The sequence below is a fragment of the Diabrotica undecimpunctata genome, chromosome 6 (assembly GCF_040954645.1).
Source record: "Diabrotica undecimpunctata isolate CICGRU chromosome 6, icDiaUnde3, whole genome shotgun sequence".
Classification (NCBI taxonomy): domain Eukaryota; kingdom Metazoa; phylum Arthropoda; class Insecta; order Coleoptera; family Chrysomelidae; genus Diabrotica; species Diabrotica undecimpunctata.
Window position 1 is genome coordinate 106,844,351 of NC_092808.1, and position 19,055 is coordinate 106,863,405.

Below are 19,055 nucleotides of genomic sequence, written 5' to 3' on the forward strand. Positions count from 1 at the left end.
AGCTATTTACGTTTATTGCAAAATAATGTAAATATCACTTACTTCTACTTCTTTATCGCATTCAAAAAATATTGTACTTTTAAAGTCGGTTTTTAGATCTTCACAAAAATCTCCACCAGCAGTTTCCATTACCAGTGTTTCATTTTTGACGTAAATCGAGCTCATCTGCCCATAAAAATGTAACCTGTAAAGTATCCAAAATTTTTATTTAATTTTTTTAATTTTTAATAAAGAAACATAAAAATACATATTTTCATAAAAGTAAGATATCATTTAATTTTAGTTTCCTAATTTCTTTAAAATCATATTTATTCTAAATTATTCTGAGCTGTATCGTTTGAGAAATAAGAACATTCCTTCTTATTATGAGAAATATTCTAATAAGAAAAGAATTTAATTAAAAAAAAGTTAATAAAAAGATTCTAATAAGTCCGAAAAGTATATTATTTTAAAACATAAAACATACTTCTGAAAAATCAATAAAGAACAAACTATTTTTAAATACAACAATCATGAACGAACAAGCCACCCGATTGTGCCAAAAAAAAACCAACTGCATTATACAACGTTCGCCTAATCTGGAGGTGCTTGTTTACAATAATATGTTTCATTAATTCGACAGAGTTGGTAACTGGTTCGAATTCATGGCGATGCAAACTTGAGTTCAGCATCAACATACATATTAATATCAAGTAGTACAAAATCTTCTAAACAGGAAGCCCATTGCAATGTACTTCGCATACTAATTAAACGCCCAGAAAACATAATATTCTAAGTACAGTACCTGGCCAAATTATTAGACCAAGCATTAAAAATTTGCATTTTTTTAAAATTAATAATTTTTATCAACAGGAATGTTATTATTTTTCGCATAGCAACATTTAATATAGCATGGCAACATTATTGTACTATTTTAACGTTGGCAACATCGCCCTATCCGCCATTTCTAAACAGCATTGCGTTCTGTCAACTAGGTGAATTTTATAACCTCAAATACCGTCCGTGAACATTTGAATTCTAAACGGTTTTGACCTGAAATTTAATTGCAGAGGTGAGTGATTTATCCTTTTTTTTTATTTTTTTTTTTTGATTATATACATATGCAATGAAGTTATTGGTATAATTAAGGGTATTGTACATTTTTAGATGGGGAAAAACGCTGATCTGTCACCAAAACGAGTAGGCCAGGTATTTGTACTCCTAAAAGCTGGACAAATGTCTCAAAATGAAATAGCAGCAATGGTAGGAGTGTCAAGAAGTTCTGTAAGGAATATAAAACAGAAAATTGCGTCTGGAGTCAGTTTGGATCCAAAGCGTAAGGATCACAGCGGAAGACATCGTGTGACTACTCCTAGGACTGATTGCAAAAGAAGACATATTTGCCTAGTAAACAGAAATAAACCAGTGCGAATGCTTACCCAGGAGATATGAGATGCAGGAATTTGTGTTTCAGAAAGAACAGTTCGTCGGAGACTTATCGAAAACAAACTGGTAGCTAGGAGACCAGCTGGAAAGCCAAGGCTTACTCCGGCTATGATAAAGAAACGTTTCGAATGGGAACAAAAATACAAAAACTGGACAGTTGGAGACTGGAAAAAGATATATTTGTGTTGTTTTGCTTGAATATCAATATTAAAAACTAAAAAAAACATGAGCATTTCTAAAAATTTTGTTGATTTCAGGTCTGCTTCTCGGACGAATCCGTTTTTAAGTTTTGACAGAAAAAACGAAGTTTGTTCGGAGACATCTCAACGAGAAATACAAGCCCGACTGCATTGTGCCTACCATCAAACACAAACTGTCACTCATGATCTGGTCTGTGGTATCCGGCAAAGGTCTCTACGTGGTGGAAAACACGATGAGACAAGACCAGTAGCGGAAAGTACTCGAGACGAGACTTGCCACAGCTGCAGGAATGGTTTTCTGGAGAAAGGAACCCATATTTATGCACGATGGGGCTGTGGCTAAGATTATTTCTACTTATTTAAAACAAAACAAAATTAAAGTTCTTGACTGGCCAGGCCACTCGTCTGATATGAACGCTACTGAGAATGGATGGGAACTATTGAAAAGGGAGATTGCGAAAAAAAAAAAACATTACTAATAAAAGGGAGTTACTTGAAACGCTCATATATGAGTGGAATCATAATCTTCGCCTCCAGGAAACTATTCAAGCCTGTATAGAGAGCATGTCTCGACGTGTTCAAGCTCTTTTAGCAGCCAAAGGTGGATATACAAAAGTTTATTGTAAACTTTTTTAGTGCAGTTTAATTACCTAAGAGTTAATATTCACAAAAAAGAACAAAACAGTAATTTTTTCAAATATATTCGTAATCACGAGAGAAATAACTTCATATAGTAAATTTTTCCCTGGCCTAATAATTTGGCCAGATAGTCTAATTTGGTACACAATTGTTTGTAATGAAAATTTCATTTTATAATTATTAATTGACGTTTCGATTTCCACTCCGGAAATGGTTTTCAAAATAGTGAACTATTATTATAGTTACGTTGTTTGGCGGTTATTGCTTTCCAAATTGACGGTTGACTTACTTGGCCTGGATCTTGTCTGTATATAGCCATGCTTTTAGTTGATAATTCTAAGGGTAATGCTTGTACCCATGAGTAAGTGATGTGTCTCTGATTTTCTATTAATCCGCGAATGTTATGAGGACATTTTCTTTTAGTATTGGCGACCAGAGCTTACTACGTGCTGCTGATGAGTTTACTATATATGTTTGTTCATTAAGATGGGAGCTGCTTTTTTGTTTTCTTTTTCTCGTGTGTGCTTCTTCCATGACTATTGATGCATCTTTCCATTTTAACTCCGTTATCATTGTCCCAAGCTTGTTTGCATTTCTGTGATTTGTTGAAGTCTATGTTTTTAATGTATTTTTCATGCTCGTTTATCCTGACATTTAGTGGTTTTGCTGTTTCTCCCACATAGAAATTGTTCCATTCATAGATTTTATAGATGCAGTTCTTTGATTTCTCTTGTGTGCTGTTAGGTTTGGTTTTGGACAGAATATATCTCAGTGTATTGGTTGTTTCGAATATTGTTGTGATGTTGTATATATTTCCCATCCTTAATTTTTCTGTTAAGCCCTTTGTAGCAATTCAATTTTCTTAAAATTTAATTTTTTTAAGAAACTGTGCTTTTACGTAACCCTGTGTCTCGAGATTATTATTATAGCTCTTAATACGTGTGCGTACTCGAAATCTCCCTAAGTAGCAAATTAGTTCTGGGCGTAATTCATTTAGAAGTGTTAAGATTTTCTAACTGATATTATGAACATAATTTGTATACTCCTTTCTTAAAAAAATTTCTGAGATCATCTTAATAATACCCTCCTCAAAATTTAATTATATTTGCTCGAACTTATAACAAAACAATGGTAAGACCCAATGTCAAGTTAGTTCCGAGTTGTCGCTGAAATAGATTGTGATATAAAGATTCAGTTGTATAGTTGTGGTGAGACCTGCAATTTCTGCGGTAAGATTAATCACTACCTGCTATTTTAACTATTTAGCTATTTTATTATTTAACTATTGGTATAAAGAAATATTTTTTTTTTGGCCTAGGGTCCAATGACACCCCGCACATTTAATGCTAGGTTGCTACATACAGATTTCAACATACACTTTTGCAGATTAGAAGAGGGATTCCGACCGGAGAATGCACCTGTTCCTCTCCGACTTGGAGCATAGAGCTTCAGTGAAAACGCGCCATCGGGTTCTGTTTTGCGCTAAGGCCTTCACCTCATTCCAAGACTTTCCTTGACCTCTTATCTCGTCCATGATGGATCTTTTCCAAGTTTGTTCTCGGCGACCTCTTCTTCTTCTTCCTTGCGGATTCCACTCTAGGGCAATCTTTGCAATACTGGAATTATTTTTTCTGAGTGTGTGACCAATCCAACCCCACTTTCTAGACTTGATGTTCTACCCTTTTTTTCGGTCAGGTGTAGTAGATCTTCGTTTCTGATGATGTTAGGCCAGAAAATACGAACAATTCGTCGTAGACATTTATTAATAAAGACCTGGAGTTTATCTGTAAGGGTTTTTGTCGCTTTCCAGGTTTCACATCCGTAGAGTAGTACAGACATGACATTTGACTGGAGTATACGGATCTTTGTGCGCATCAAATAGCGTGTTGTGTCTTGATTTGGTTTTACTAATATTGATTTTCAAACCTACTTTATTTGCTTCAGTGGAAAGTGTTTCCAATTGATCAGCCACATCTTGGAACCTTTGTCCCAACAGGCAGGTATCATCGGCGTATTCCAGACCGCTTAGGCGTGTGGTTAACGTCCATTGTATCCCTCTTGTGTCGGAGTCTAGTTTGGAGAGAACATAGTCTACTGCTATGTTAAAAAGCACCCATCCCTGTCGGACTCCAGTAAGTATGTCAAATTCGTCGCTGTAGATTCCATTGTGTGTCACGCTGCATTTCGCCTCAGTATGCAGTGAGTTTATAATGTAAATTATTTTATATAGGATGTTTCTTAGCTCTAAAATTTTCCATCTCTCCGACTTTCGCATATGTTGTTCTATAGCCTAATGACCTGTAAAGTGAGTGATGATTTTATATTAAATAAACTCATTTATTTTACGAAACTTTTTTAAAAGAACATATATTTTTATGAACTTAGTTTCATTATTAAGAGTATACCTTTTGTAGCTTAATCGTAGGGTGTTAATTATCATTTTTTGTGTTGGGAAAGTTAAAGTATTAATTAAACATACATGTTTGTTTATTTTTGAAAATTTAATAAACACATTTTTTGATAATTATTATTTTATTTAAATAATATTATTTTATTGAAGATATTTTTTAAATATTTTATTGCAGATATAAGCAGTTTTGCATTGATAATTCTTCAATATGTTTTCTTAGGTGTTTTTGATATCTTTAAGTGAAATGTCAACCTAATATCTAATTAATTGAAATCTCGAGTCCCTTGTAAGTCTCAGGTTAAGACTTATTGACGCCCTAATTTTTGCCGTTTAGCTATATTTAATATTTCTTGTTTTTCTATCGTCAAATTATTATCATTTTATTACCTAACTTTTATTAATCTATCTGTTATCTATCAATTAAGATTTATCTGCCACTTTTCAATGAACTACATCCTTACCTACCCCCCAATGAAGCATCCGAATTCAGCAACGATACCTTCGTGAAGCTTTTGAGAACGATCAGTTTTTTACCACCTACTCTTGTTTTTTGCTTTTTCGTTACACCTTTACATATGGTATTGTTATCATGTTTGAAGGAAGCACTCCTTGTGGGCATTTCTGGATTGCTTGTGGTGTTTTGTTGTTTTCTTTCTTCAATCTTGTAAAATTTCTTATTTATAAATAACAATGAGTAATCATTTTTTGTTAAAACCTTTCGTAGCAGGTATTTATCTTCCCGAAATGCATTTTCATTAGAGCAGGTGCTTTAGGCTATATCATATTATAATGATCTGATGTAAATATCTGTTGGTGTGTTGGTTTTCTGTAAATTTGGGTAATCCTGTCTTCTTTGGCGATTAATACATCCAGAAAAGGGAGTTCATTTTTGTTTTCTTTTTACGTGGTGAATTCGATTTATTCTTTTTAATTGGTGATATCCATTAGAAATTTATTCAATGCTCCTTGTCCGTGAGGCCAAATGGAGAAACTCATCTAAATATCTCCACCATATTATGGATTGTTTGTCCTGTGAGTGCAATGTTTTGTTCGAAATCCTTCATGAATATATCTGCTAATAATTAAGAGAAGGATGAGCCCTTGGCGAAGACGAAATTTTGCTTAAAGAGATTATTATCTATTGACTGGCAAATATTAAATGAAACTATAAATCAGAAATCACGCGCCGTAAGTGGTCAAATGTAGCCGAAATCACGTGTTCATCACTAATTCTAGGAACTTTTGAATTCGAACATTTTATAAAATAAGTTTTCATTCACATTAATAATGTGAAAACTGAGCGGATGTGCGGAAGTAGACTAGACACCTAAAGATGTAGAATACTCAAATATGTATATTCTTTTTATTTCAGAAGGATATTCTATTATTTAGTCTGTCAATAGAAAGAGTGCTAGCAACCGCAGATGCTTTAGTTTGTAATACTCTACTTAACGTTTTATTATAAAAATATTGCTCTTAATCATGTGTTCTTAATATGCCATACGCTAAATGAAAAATAAATTCTCAGCTACGGAAACGCTTCTTGGTAAAACTTAGGGACAGCTAAATCATACGATAACTTGAGAGATCACGCGTATGACTCATTTCATTATTTCTTTACTGGAGTATTTTAAACCTTTAAAATTTTGGCCCTTACCCTACTTTCGACCCGGTAGTGATCAGAATCCGCATTTGCTCCTCTTCTGGTGCGGAAATTTATTATATTCGATTGGTGTCTGGAGTATACGATAGAATGATCTATCATATTTACTGTAAGTCCGTCTGGTGGTTTCCAGGTACCATTGTGTACATATTTTCGAGCGAAGTTAAAATTATACAATCGATTAAAAAAAACTACCATGATTAAAATTAGAGCATCAAAAATATTTAAAATTCTCAAGCACCAATTTTTTTTATTTTGTTGGGCTGTTATAATTCCTGTTCCATACCATGGAACGTTACTTTGTATTCCAGTTCTTCCTTTGACGGAATTTTTAGTTGATGAGTACATGATTCCGGTTACATTTCACCACTTACGGCGCGTGGTTTCGGATGACTAATTTCATTTAATATTTGACAGACTATAAGGTAACGGAAGTAGGAGAACATTGTAAACCGATTTGAATTTCATTCTACTGGTACTTCCAGCCGTTATTGATGATCTTTATAGTTAAGATATGGTGCTACTGGTTATTTCCCACAAACGTATTTATTACTGTATTTAAAATACCCTTTTTTACATAGTTCTAGAACTATTTTAGCATGTTAATACCGAGTATTAAATACGGATTTTCTGCTGAACTAATGACGATCGCGTCTCCTTTGTGAATTACCTATTTATAAACACAACACTTTATTTTAAAGTTAAAATCTAGAATCCAAAAAGAAAAAACCTCAAATTTTCTATCTTTAAGATCTCATAGCTCAGCAATTAAGCATCATAAAAAAGTGTGTTCACATTTATACCTACTAGAAGTATAACTGATTTACTAATTATGGTCAAATTTTACAACCTCACGTTTTGTTCGCTGTCCGCTTCGCTAGAACTGACCAATGATTTTATATTATCGAGTATATTGTATCTAAAGATATGATTTATGTGCTGTAAATAAGATTATGTACTTACTTTTTCCTAAGGTTATATTCACGGAAATTGTGAATTGCAACCATCGAGTTCTGTTTACACGGAGCGTCATGGCTTAAAACTGGGCCACATACATTTAGAAGATATTCCTCATCCTCAGTAATATTTGGAATTATATAACCGTTTTGTCGATACAGTTTACTTAGATTGTATTTATCATATTTATTGGTATATGTACAGTCAAAATTTTGGTTCTTCACAGGAATATTAGTTGAACAGTTTTCGATATTCTAAAATTTGAAATTCTTTAGTTTAGTGAACAATTCATGTCTTTTCTTGTCAAAATTATAATCTTATTAAATTATATTTGGCGTATGTTGATTATCAGACTTTTTAGATGTATAAACAATTAGAAGTGGATCCATATAGCCAAAAACACTTACTAATTATTATAATATATTGATTAGGTTGGATATTATTCAAATTACTACTGTATCAAGAAATAAAAAATGAAAAATGATAAAGGAAATAATAGAGAAATGATTATGGGAGACATATTAGAACTGCGGGAGCAGTACTTTGATAAGCTTCTAAATGGAGCTGAACAGACTGATGATAATAACCAGGAAGCAATGGATATAGCAAATGAAACACAAAACCAACATAACGAAGACCAAACTCTGACTATAAATGAAATCCAAAATATTATCGATAACTTAAAAATGAATAAGAGCCCAAGAAGTGACTGCATAATGGCTGAAATGATTAAATTTGGAGGACATCAGTTAGCAGATAAAATCCAGAAGCAAATTAAATATACATGGTAACAAGAAGTACTACCTGAGGAATAGACAGAAGGAATACTATGCCCTATCCACAAAAAACGAAATATGGTTGAACGTCAGAATTAGCGAAACATAGCCCTGTCCAACAGAGCACATATAATATTGGCTATGAACATTAAGAGCAGATTAGCAACGAAAGGATAGGTGAATATCAGCGTGGGTTAAGAAAAGGCATAAGTACTTTAGATCAGGTCGTCACACTACATGAAATACAGGCTGAAAATTATGAATAGAATAAAGACAGGATTGTTCTTTTAATTTATTTTAAACAGGATTTCGGTCGAGTGAAAAGAACTCTCCAAAGGACAATGAATAAAATCAAAATAAACAATAATATAACAGAAAGCATTGAGATGAAAGAAGGAGTGCGACAAGGTCGCACTTGCGATCCATTATCACCTATACTGTTTAGCATAATATTAGAAACGGTTATACAGGAAGTGAATATTAAGAGAACAGATCTGATTTACCACAAAGAACATCAGTGCTTAGCATCTGCAGACCTTTGGTATTCTTGGCTAGAAGCAAAATAGAACTGATAATTATAAAACTCGAAGAGAGGGCAACGACCAAAATATTGTATATAAATGAAGCAAAAACAAACTATATGGAACTTACAAATAAGCAATTCGTTCGAGGGTAATATAAACAAACAACAAAAGGAACATAATATAAATTCGAAGAAGTTGAAACATTTGAGTACTTAAAAAATGTGAAGAGAACCTAACGGTGAAGAAAAAATACAGAGAAGAATTATGTCGGGCAAACGCACCATGTATGCTCCCAATAGGTTGTTAAGAAACAAAAATATATCTGGAAGAGAAAAACTAAGGACCTACAAGACCATAACAAGGCCGATCGTGACGTTTGCTTCTGAAACATGGGTCGCTACAAAAAAAAAACACCTATTGGTCTGGGAGCGCAAAATTCTGCGCTCAATCTTTAGTGGAAAAAACTTAAACGGACAATGGATAAGAAGAATAAATAATGAGCTAACTGAACTCTATCAAGAACCTAACATATTAGTAGTAATTAAGACCCAAAGACTTGATGGTTGGGCCACGTTCGGAGAATGGTTAAATGTACAATTCCCAGAATAATACTTTCTAGTGCATTGGCAGGGAAAGGCGAAGAAGAAGACCGAGGTCAAAATGGAGAAACGAAGTTAAATAAGATATGACAAGACTTAACGTAAAGAACTGGAAAAGGAAAGAAACTGAGCAAAGGGAATGGAAAAGAATAATACATCAAACCATGGGCATACTAGTTCAGCAGTTTTCATTAGTTTAAAAAAATGAGATTAAACTTTATAAGTGGGACAAAGTTAGCCAATTTTAGGGTATAATAATATATTATTTTTAACGTATTTACATATCGTCTGTCGGCTCAAGCATACTATGCGGCTTGGCTTACTTTATCGTAATTAGAGCTAACGCGCACTACAGCGACTCCGGTCACGTGGCCGGTGCAGACAACCGGCGCAACGGCCATGTGCACGTTAGCTCATTTTAACCTATGTAAAATTGGACGGATCCGACCAGCCGCAATCCTAGCTGTGGCCGGAGTCGCAGTTGTGCGCGTTAGCTCTTAGTACAATAGGTACTTAGTTCAAACCACAATCCAACTAAGAATTTTGCAAACATAATAGTTTTAAACCCAATTTGGCTTACGATGAGACGTGGCTCTCCTGTCTCGGTGACGCTCATGTCTCTATGATCGCTATCAACAAAACACAAATTTACTTAATACATCACGCCTTTTACACCTGTTTAAACTTTACACTTTTTTACTTACATTTACAGGGCATGCCTTCGGTGTCTTCCAGCTCAAATGTAATTCACAGTTGCTATCCTCAATAAAAGTTGGTTTTTCTTCCATTTTCGAGCACGTAAAATATATTGTTGTCATATGTGTACTAACACTTTCATTTATCTTGCACTCATCTCCACCTTAAAATAAACTACAGTTTTTAAATGTGCTTCTATTGTAAGAAGTTATACATACATGTTTTTTAACCATACTTTAAAGTTAGCTTTAACTTCGAATAACAAAGAAAGCAATATGTTTTATATACTAAAACGCGTTCCTAGAACGCTTTGCTTGCAAGATAAATTACATGAAATCAAAGAAATCATTGATGATACTGACGTGTTCAATAAGTGAAAGATCGAGAGGCCAAGACAACAAATAGACTTTATTATCTTCAAAATGTGCCAACGTAATTCTGGCTCTATGTGGTCGCGCAGTATATTATTGAAAAAGTGAGTCGGGAAGCGTCCGTATATAAGGCAGAACATGTGGCTCCACCACCTCCTAGATGTAACGTACCGTTGTCCTGTTGCCTCTGATGAACACCAAAAGTGACCTGCATAATTCCACCAGTGTGGTGCATATGTGTTTCCATGAAACTCGTCTTCCACCACGTCGCCTTCTCAGCCTTGCACGGCCATCATGCATGCCCGAACAGAATCTGGATTCATCACCCAAGACAATGGTATTCCATTCGAGGTCGTAGTTCAGCCGTTCTCTGCGCCAAGCCAGTCGATCACTTCGTTGCTAGGAGTAGGAGGTAGGACAAACTGAGGACGGTATGAAGTAGCTCTAAAACTTATATTCGGCGATATGTAATAGGCCGTTCCATAAAATATCTTCCTCTTCCTATGCCGTCCCCATTAACGGAGGTTGGCGACCACATTTCTCAGTTTCTCTGTCTTTTGCAACGTGGAATAATTTGTCTACAGTCATGTTTGTCCAGTCTCGAATATTTCGCAACCATGACTTCCTCTTTCTACCTATTCCCTTTTTTGCCATCGACTCTACCCTGCATGATGACCAGCAGAAGACTATATTTATCATTTTTCAGTATGTGTCCAAGGTATGCAGTCTTGCCTACTTTTATTGTTGTCAACAATTTTTTGTCTCAACCCATCCTTCTCAGCACTTACTCATTGGTGACCCTGGCAGTCCATGGAATTCTCAACATTCTCCGGTATATCCAAAGTTTAAAAGCTTCAAAATTCTTAACTATTTGCGGTTTTAACATCCATGTTTCTACCCCGTACAATAGTTCGGACCAGACGTAACATTCAACAAACCTCAGTCTCAGCGCAGTATTCCGATTTTTGTCACAGAACAATTTCTTGAATTTTAAGAACGCTGCCATTGCCATTTCTATTCGTACCCTGATCTCTTGGTCTGGATCTAATTCTGTGTTGATGTAAGCTCCCAGATATTTATATTTTGTCACTCTCTCTATTTGCTGTCCACAAAGGGTTAGTTGTTCATTATTTATTGGAATCCTTGATACTATCATAAATTTGGTCTTATCTGTGTTGATGTCAAGTCCCATTTGAATGCATTCACTATTTATTGCATCTAGTAAAGTTTGTAGTTCTATACACTCAGCCATAATTACCGTGTCATCTGCAAATCTCATGGTGTTTACGATTTCTCCACCAATTCCTATTCCCTCTTTTCTTTCCCATAAGGCTTTTCTGAATATGACCTGTGAGTACACGTTGAAAAGCGTCGGAGATAAGACGCATCCTTACCTGACCCCTCTCGCAATCGGTATATTATTTGTTTCTATATCTTTCACCTTTACTACTGCTTTCTGGTTCCAGTATATAGCCTTAATAAACTCAGTGTATTTTTTTGTCTAAATTGATGTTTTTTAATTCATATATTAACTGCATATGCTGCACTTGTTATATTCCCGACATTTCTGCAAAAGTACCGTCAACGCAAATAATGCCTCTCTTGTACCCATGCCTCCTCTGAAGCCAAACTGCGTTTGATCTATCTGCTCCTCACATTTCTTATAAATTCGGTTTTCAACAATTTTCAAGAGAATCCTTAATCTTTTTGGTAGAGGTAAAAATATCGATTTAAGCTATTCCTCCGGGAAGTTGCCCTCTACATATATGTGGTTGAGAATTCGGGTAAGTCTCTTTATATTACCGTCATCTAAGGCTTTTAACAGTTCAACTGGAATTTGATCAGGACCCGGTGCTTTTCCTTGTTTTGCATTCTGTAGGGCATTCTTTACTTCTGCGGGTAAATTTTGTAGGTATTGTTCTTCTTCACCTATATATTGTTCATTTTCCATCTCATCATGGAACAGATGGATTATAACAGTTATAACAGTTAAGCATACTTCCTTTATTTTGCTCTCTTCAGTAAGTATTCCTCCATTATTATCTCTTCTTATGAGTGTTCTTTGTCTGGTATTGCTTGTAAGTTCTTTCATTTGTTTATGTAAGTTTGAGGTGTCATGTTTGTTGCTGAGTTCTTCCAGTTAGTGACATTCCTCGCTCATCCATTCCTCCTTAGCCTTTCTGATTTCATATTTGATTTTATTCTTGATGGTTTTATATTTATTTTAATCTTTATTTTTGTATTTTATTTTTTCAGTTATTAGCTCAACTATTACCGGTGTCATCCAGACTTTTTTAGTGGTTTTCTCTTCTTCGCCTAGGACCTCTTTTCCCGCTTTTAGTATGGCTTTTTTCATATCTGCCAATTCCAAGCTTCCTTCAGTTAATTTATGTATCTCTGCGTTTAGTTGCTGTTGGTAGTTGTCGTCTTTTAGGTTTTTGATGTTTATTTTGGTGGTTTTAACTTTTTTCTCCGGTTTTCTGAGTTTAATGTTGATATACAGTCCATAAAATATACAGTTCATAAATATGAATGTTGTGCCTGATTTTTAATTAATCAGACTGTTCAATTTAAATAATATAAAACCTTAAAATTATAATACTTACTAATAAATTTCATAATAATAACATCATCGTGGTTATCATCCTTATGCACTACTGGTTCTGTATACAGTCTACCTTTACTTTTCCAGTCTCCATTGCTAGACTGACATACCTGTGAGTAAGTGCCTGCAAAGTATTAATTTTTAGAAATCGTAGTAATTTCAATATATCAGTTTAAAATAAACGAAAGGATTCAAAAGAAGAGTTCCATATATTGACTAAACCTCCTGCCTAAACTAATAACTATGGAATTCTTACAAATAGACTGGTTTCTAGTAATTAAATATAACTAAGTTAGGCTGCATGCATTAAGCGCGATAATACCAAAGTCACCACAAACCCTTAAAAAATGTCCCACATTTACAGTAGAACAAAGAAAAGATTTTGATCCTTTCGGTGTTTCAGTTCGTTGTTTCTGAGTACTTTAAATATCCCAATAAGATTATTAATCTGTAGGGAGGCAAGTAGGATGGCAAGAATATTACAGTTAATCAATCTTAGTATCTGTATCAATATGTTCCAGTTATTTTATAGGTGCCAGTAACTCGCCTTTCACCCTCTCTCATCAATTGCATAAAATACATTCATTGAATACAATTCATCCAGTGATTACACTGCACTAAACTTTCGGTGACGTGAGAGTTTTTAGACCTGAAGACCTGAATAGAGAAATGGAATATAGTAGATTTTATAGAAAATCAAATTCCGGAGAAAACACAAAGAAATACGGTACTGGCACATACCATATATTTGTTGATTTTATGTAAATCTGTTTATGACAGCATAAACAGGTAGACATTTAAAATTCGCTACACGAATTTGTAATACCAAATTACTTGGTAAACTCAAAACTAACTACAGAAAATGTAGAGAACAAACAAAGTTTAATCACAATTAATAATGGCGTTCGACAAGGTGATAAACTCTCTTGCACTCTGTTAAAGTTAATTCTGAAAAAAGTCACAACACTAGTGGCATTTAAAACAAAATATATGGCAGAACCAGCAATTCTTCAAAGATATATGCATAATATATGCATAATTTAATTAATTGATGGATTCGACCGTTACTTGATGGAAATTCATTTTATGTAACAATAAAACACTGAAAACTTTGTTTTCAAAACTTCCACAACAATTTTGTGGAAGTTTTGAAAACAAAGTTTTCAGTGTTTTATTGTTACATAATTTAATTATTAATGGATAAATCATCAAAGTCTGTGGAAGACTGTGGTATTCAACGTTTACATCCCGACATCGCTGAATCAATATGTTGATGGCAAATAGTCCTTCTCGAGTACCCATTCCATTTCGGAAGCCGAACTGCGTCTCGCTAATATCCTCCTCTAGCCTTTCGTATATTCTCTTATGTATTACTTTCAGCAGTACTTTTAAAGTATGACTCATGAGGCTCAGTGTTCGATAATCAGAGCACTCTTTTGCTGCTTGTTTTTTAGGGATGGTTACGAATGCTGACTTCAGCCACTCTTGTGGTATTATTCCCGTATCGTACACCGTGTTGAATAAATCTGCCAATACTTCCAAGTTATCCTCTTCCACTAGTTTTAACAGTTCTACTGGTATTTCATTTAATCCAGCTGCCTTATTGTTTTTAGAGTTTTTGATAGCATATTTGATTTCATCGTCTTAATTTCTCTGGTAAATCTATAAGTAGTACTCCTTTTTTTGTCTTTTATGTGTCCTTGCTGTCTATTTCGACCCATTCCAACCATTTCTCTTATTTTTTTTTTGTGCATATTTCTCATATCATATTTTATTTCTAGTTCTTCTATCTCTTTACATTGTTTCATCAAATAGATTTCCTTAGCTGTTTTGATTTTTTCCTCAATTATTCGTTGTATTTCTTTATACTTCTGTAGATCTTTTCCTTTATATTTCCTTCTTTCTTCCATCTGTAATAGTATTTCTTCTGTCATTCACTGTTTTTAGCCTCTGACCTATGTTGTATCAAACTTTCTTGAGCTGGTTTCAGTAATGTGTTTTTTATATTTTACCACTTTTTATTTACATCCATAATTTGTTGTCAGTTAGTGTTTTTAGCATATTAACATTCACATAATTTTTTAATTCGTATTTTATTTCTTCGTTTTTTAGCATTCTTACATTAATTTTTGGTTGTTTTCTGAGTTCAATTATTTTTAATTTTATTTTCACGTCAGCAACTAATGGATTGTGGTGTGAGTTAACGTGGTATTTGTTGATACGAGGTATTAATTATGTGATTCGAACTTCTATTAATATATTTTATGAAATTTTGGTCAGTTATTTGGAGTTACTCTGATTCTAGCGCAAAATAATCCCTAATAAAAATTTTCTCTTTTCGCATGCGAAAAAATTTCATAGTATGTATAAGTATACAAAAATCTGAATATATTCAAATTTTATAGGGATGTTTCCAATCTAAAAGGCCTACATTGTGTATGTCTTTCTAATAAATAAACAAAATAAAATAAAATAATACTTACGAGAGCAACTATTACTCTGAGGTAAGAGCAGTGGTCCACAAACATTTAAATATATTTTTGAAGTCTTTGTCAAAATTTCATAGTCCTTTTGGGGGTTATACAGTCCAGATAAATTGTATTTATAAAATTTATCGGTAAACTAAAAAATATAAGAACCGGTTAATAGTGATATCTATAATAAGAAAATTATAAGTAATACATTTTAGATACTAATAATTTTCATAATAGCTTCAATATTTTAACACAAGTAGTAATAAACACGATTTAGTAGTAGTTTGCAGGAAATATTATTCAAGAAACGACACAGCTGAATATAGATATTTTATAATGCAGTGAAGTTCGATGGCCAAATTCTGGAGTACCAATTATAGATGAACACTTTATCTATTATTCGGGAGATGAAACAAAACACGTAACAAAAATGGCGTAGCGATAATAGTAAAAAGAAAAATAGCTAAAGCAGTGATAGGATTTACGCGCATTACGAGTTGTGTTATTGAAGAATAAATCCAGTCCCTCTAAACATTCAGGTCTACGCACCGACATCCGAATCTACTGAAGAGGAAATAAAAAAAGAAAAGTATCAGATTTTAGAAAACTCTAAAACTGACAAAAAACATGAAATAACTATTATATCGATAACAATATACAGTAGACTCGCGATTATCCGAGCTAATTGGGACCGCGCATACCTCGTAGAAGCAGAGTGGCTAGAACAATAACACTCGCTAGTGACTCATCTCTTCAGTGTAACGACAGTCAGCACACAGGCTTTAACGTGGTCTCGCTCTCCAAGCTAATTTATTACATAATTTGTTCTTTTCAGAACTTGGATAATCGCGAGTCTACTGTAATACAAAAGCCATCGCACTTGTAAATAATCTGATAAACAGTGTACTCACTTTTAAAATTATGTAGAAACGCAAAAAACTGTCGTTGATTCAAACCACGTGACCTTATGAGTTTGTAATTTTTTACTAATTTTAAAACGCTTTTCAACTTGATCACTTTTGGGTACAAAACTTTTTGGTGAAATATACAAAGCACATAATGAAAATCTGGTCGGATCCTTGTAATATTTTATTGAAGCCATTATTTATTATAGTCACAGAAGGAGCTCCGTCTGTGCCAACGGAACACATTTTTAAAAGATCTAAATTGTATTTTTACAGAAGTCAGAAAATGGTATTGAAAATATCTGAAGCTGCTGTATCGTACAATGGTATTATCCAGTAATTTTCATAAGCTTTCATATCTCTAGGATGAAGAAAAATATATGAGTTGCGCCACACCACGCACATTTGTACTTTCGTCACAGTAGAAAATGCAATGAAAGAGTCCGATTTTGTTTTTATGTGAGCACATATTGACGGCCAACTCAGTGACTCCTCCAGCGACTCCAGTATTCCGTATTCAGGGAGAAGAATATATAATGAAAAGCCTTTAAGCTCTTGAGCTTCACCTGTTTTCGCGCTATAGAACTTCCTGGAATAATCCAGAAGTAAACGTACGTAGGGTAGAAGGGTCTCGTAGTGGGGTATCTAAGATACTATGCCTGATATTTCAGGAAATCATGGCATTAGGGTTGCGATGAAGCTTTTTTTCATTGTATCACATATCTCTCTCTCTCTCTCTCTCTCTCTCTCTCTCTATATATATATATATATATATATATATATATATATATATACATATTTTGTTGGGTAATGTCAGGTTCTATCGGTCTAACTAAAACAATTCTGTTTTTTAGTCACTTTATATTTCGCAAATTGATTATTGGCATTATCAGAAGTGCTCTACAAATTTATTAAAACAAAGAGATAAGCAACATTACGATAAAATTATATAAATATGTACTTCAGAGGTAGAACTGTTCACAAAAAAAGAGACATGATTAATATTAGTTTGACACTTTGACAATTAGACTGACAATTTTAAAATAAGTTAATATACACATAAAACAACAAAAAGTGTAGTGGATTAGACGATTTTTCTTAAATTTGTATATATAAAAAATAAGGTAGCAGGTATATCGTAAATTAATATTGATTTAAATAAATTGCAGAATATTGCTGTAGATGCTGCTTAGCTGATTCGCATCTGTTTTGTAATTTATTACATTTTGTGTTTTAGTAATATAACGCATTTCCAGAAACAGCCTGTTTTCATAATTAGTTGATGTTTGTAGGATTTTAACATTCGTATACTCAAATTTGTGACCTGTATTGATGGAGTGTTCGACAACAGCGCATGTGTTTTTACCTTTATGGCAGTCACTTTTGTGCTGGGTAATACGTTGTTTTAACCATTGGCTTGTCTGTCCAATATAGCAACCTTCGCAGCCCAAACACGGTATTTTATAGATTGTATTGGTAGTATACATTTTTGGTGTTTAATCTTTGACACGAGAAAATAGACTTTTGTTACTAATATCGCTGTATTTACCAATTTTAATGTTGTTCTATGGTTTGAAGAGGGCTGTAATCTTATTTGTTAGATTATTAACGAAGGGCAATCTTTTATATGTAAAGTTTTGTGGAGTATCTTTATCCAATGGTCCATGATAATAGTGGGAGTTGTAAATTAATTTTTTAAAGAGTGCCTTTGGATAACCGTTGTTAATAAATATTTCAAGTAATTTGCTCTGACTATTATGTAGAAACCGGTCGTCGCACATGTTTACTGATATTCGATAGACCCACATACCGCTAAAGCGTCCATGCTTTAACTTCAAATAAAAGTGTAGAATATATGTCATAAATATATATTTATGACTATCTTATTTGTATATCGTATGATCTGTCGCTTAGAAGGCTTCACATTTAACTTTGCTCTGGGCATTTCAATTGAACCTCGGATTTCTAACTCAGGATTCAGATACCTCACTGATCCAGCTGTCCGGGTATTTGAACTTGAAATTTTGTTTACTGTATATACACTGCCGAGCATAAAATTAGGGCAATTTAAATTTTAGAAATTATTATTCTTTTTATACTATTTTCGGTTGTAACATAGTTTACTAACGGATTTCTTAAAGAAAACAACGTTTTTGTCATTCAAAGTTCATTAAAAATAATGAAAATTAACAATTTTCCTTTGATATACTAAATTTTGAAATCGGACAATTTTGATTTAATGTGCTTTTTGTTGATATATAAGGAAATTTAAAAACTTCAGTAGTGAGTATTTCCTACTTTGGCAGTGATACCAGCTTGCAAGCAACATGAAATGCTTTGGATCATATTCTGAATCACATTCTGCGGAAGATTGTTCCATTCCTGCACCAATATGTCGCGAAGCTCTCTTGAATTTCTAGGGGCCGGCAAATGAATTCGTAAACATCTCCTCATCGTATCCCAAACTTGTTTTAAGGAATTGATATCTGAACTGCGAGCAGGCCAAATAAATTGTATTAATTGAAGCTCGTCAAGATACTCAGTAAGTATCCGAGCAGTGTGGGGCTGTGCATTAACATGCAAAAATGTTGCTTCGTCTCCAAGAATAACCAAAAATGGTAAAACATGGTCTTCTAGTACCTGATCAGGTACCTTCGAAAAACAATACACGACTCACGACTCCAATCCTGTATCCTCGAAGCCAAGTGTTCTCAAGCAAAATTCCATCTGGTAATTCGGTGTTCACGGGAAAGCGGCGGTCCAGTTACTCTAGTTCGAGAAGATAAACTAGCAGCATGAACTGTCCTAACT

At 33.9% G+C, this 19,055-nt stretch overlaps 1 protein-coding gene across 1 annotated transcript in view; it reads right to left on the reverse strand.

Annotated features, from left to right (window-relative positions):
- Positions 1 to 19,055, reverse strand: part of Lerp (lysosomal enzyme receptor protein) — a 199,799-nt gene that overhangs the window by 84,711 nt on the left and 96,033 nt on the right. Inside the window, exons 6-10 of the mRNA XM_072535074.1 lie at positions 15,349 to 15,487; positions 12,867 to 12,989; positions 9,898 to 10,052; positions 7,301 to 7,548; positions 43 to 184 (exon numbers count right to left, since the gene is read on the reverse strand). Coding sequence (XP_072391175.1) covers positions 43 to 184; positions 7,301 to 7,548; positions 9,898 to 10,052; positions 12,867 to 12,989; positions 15,349 to 15,487 — 807 coding nt within the window. The remainder of the gene's footprint in view (positions 1 to 42; positions 185 to 7,300; positions 7,549 to 9,897; positions 10,053 to 12,866; positions 12,990 to 15,348; positions 15,488 to 19,055) is intronic.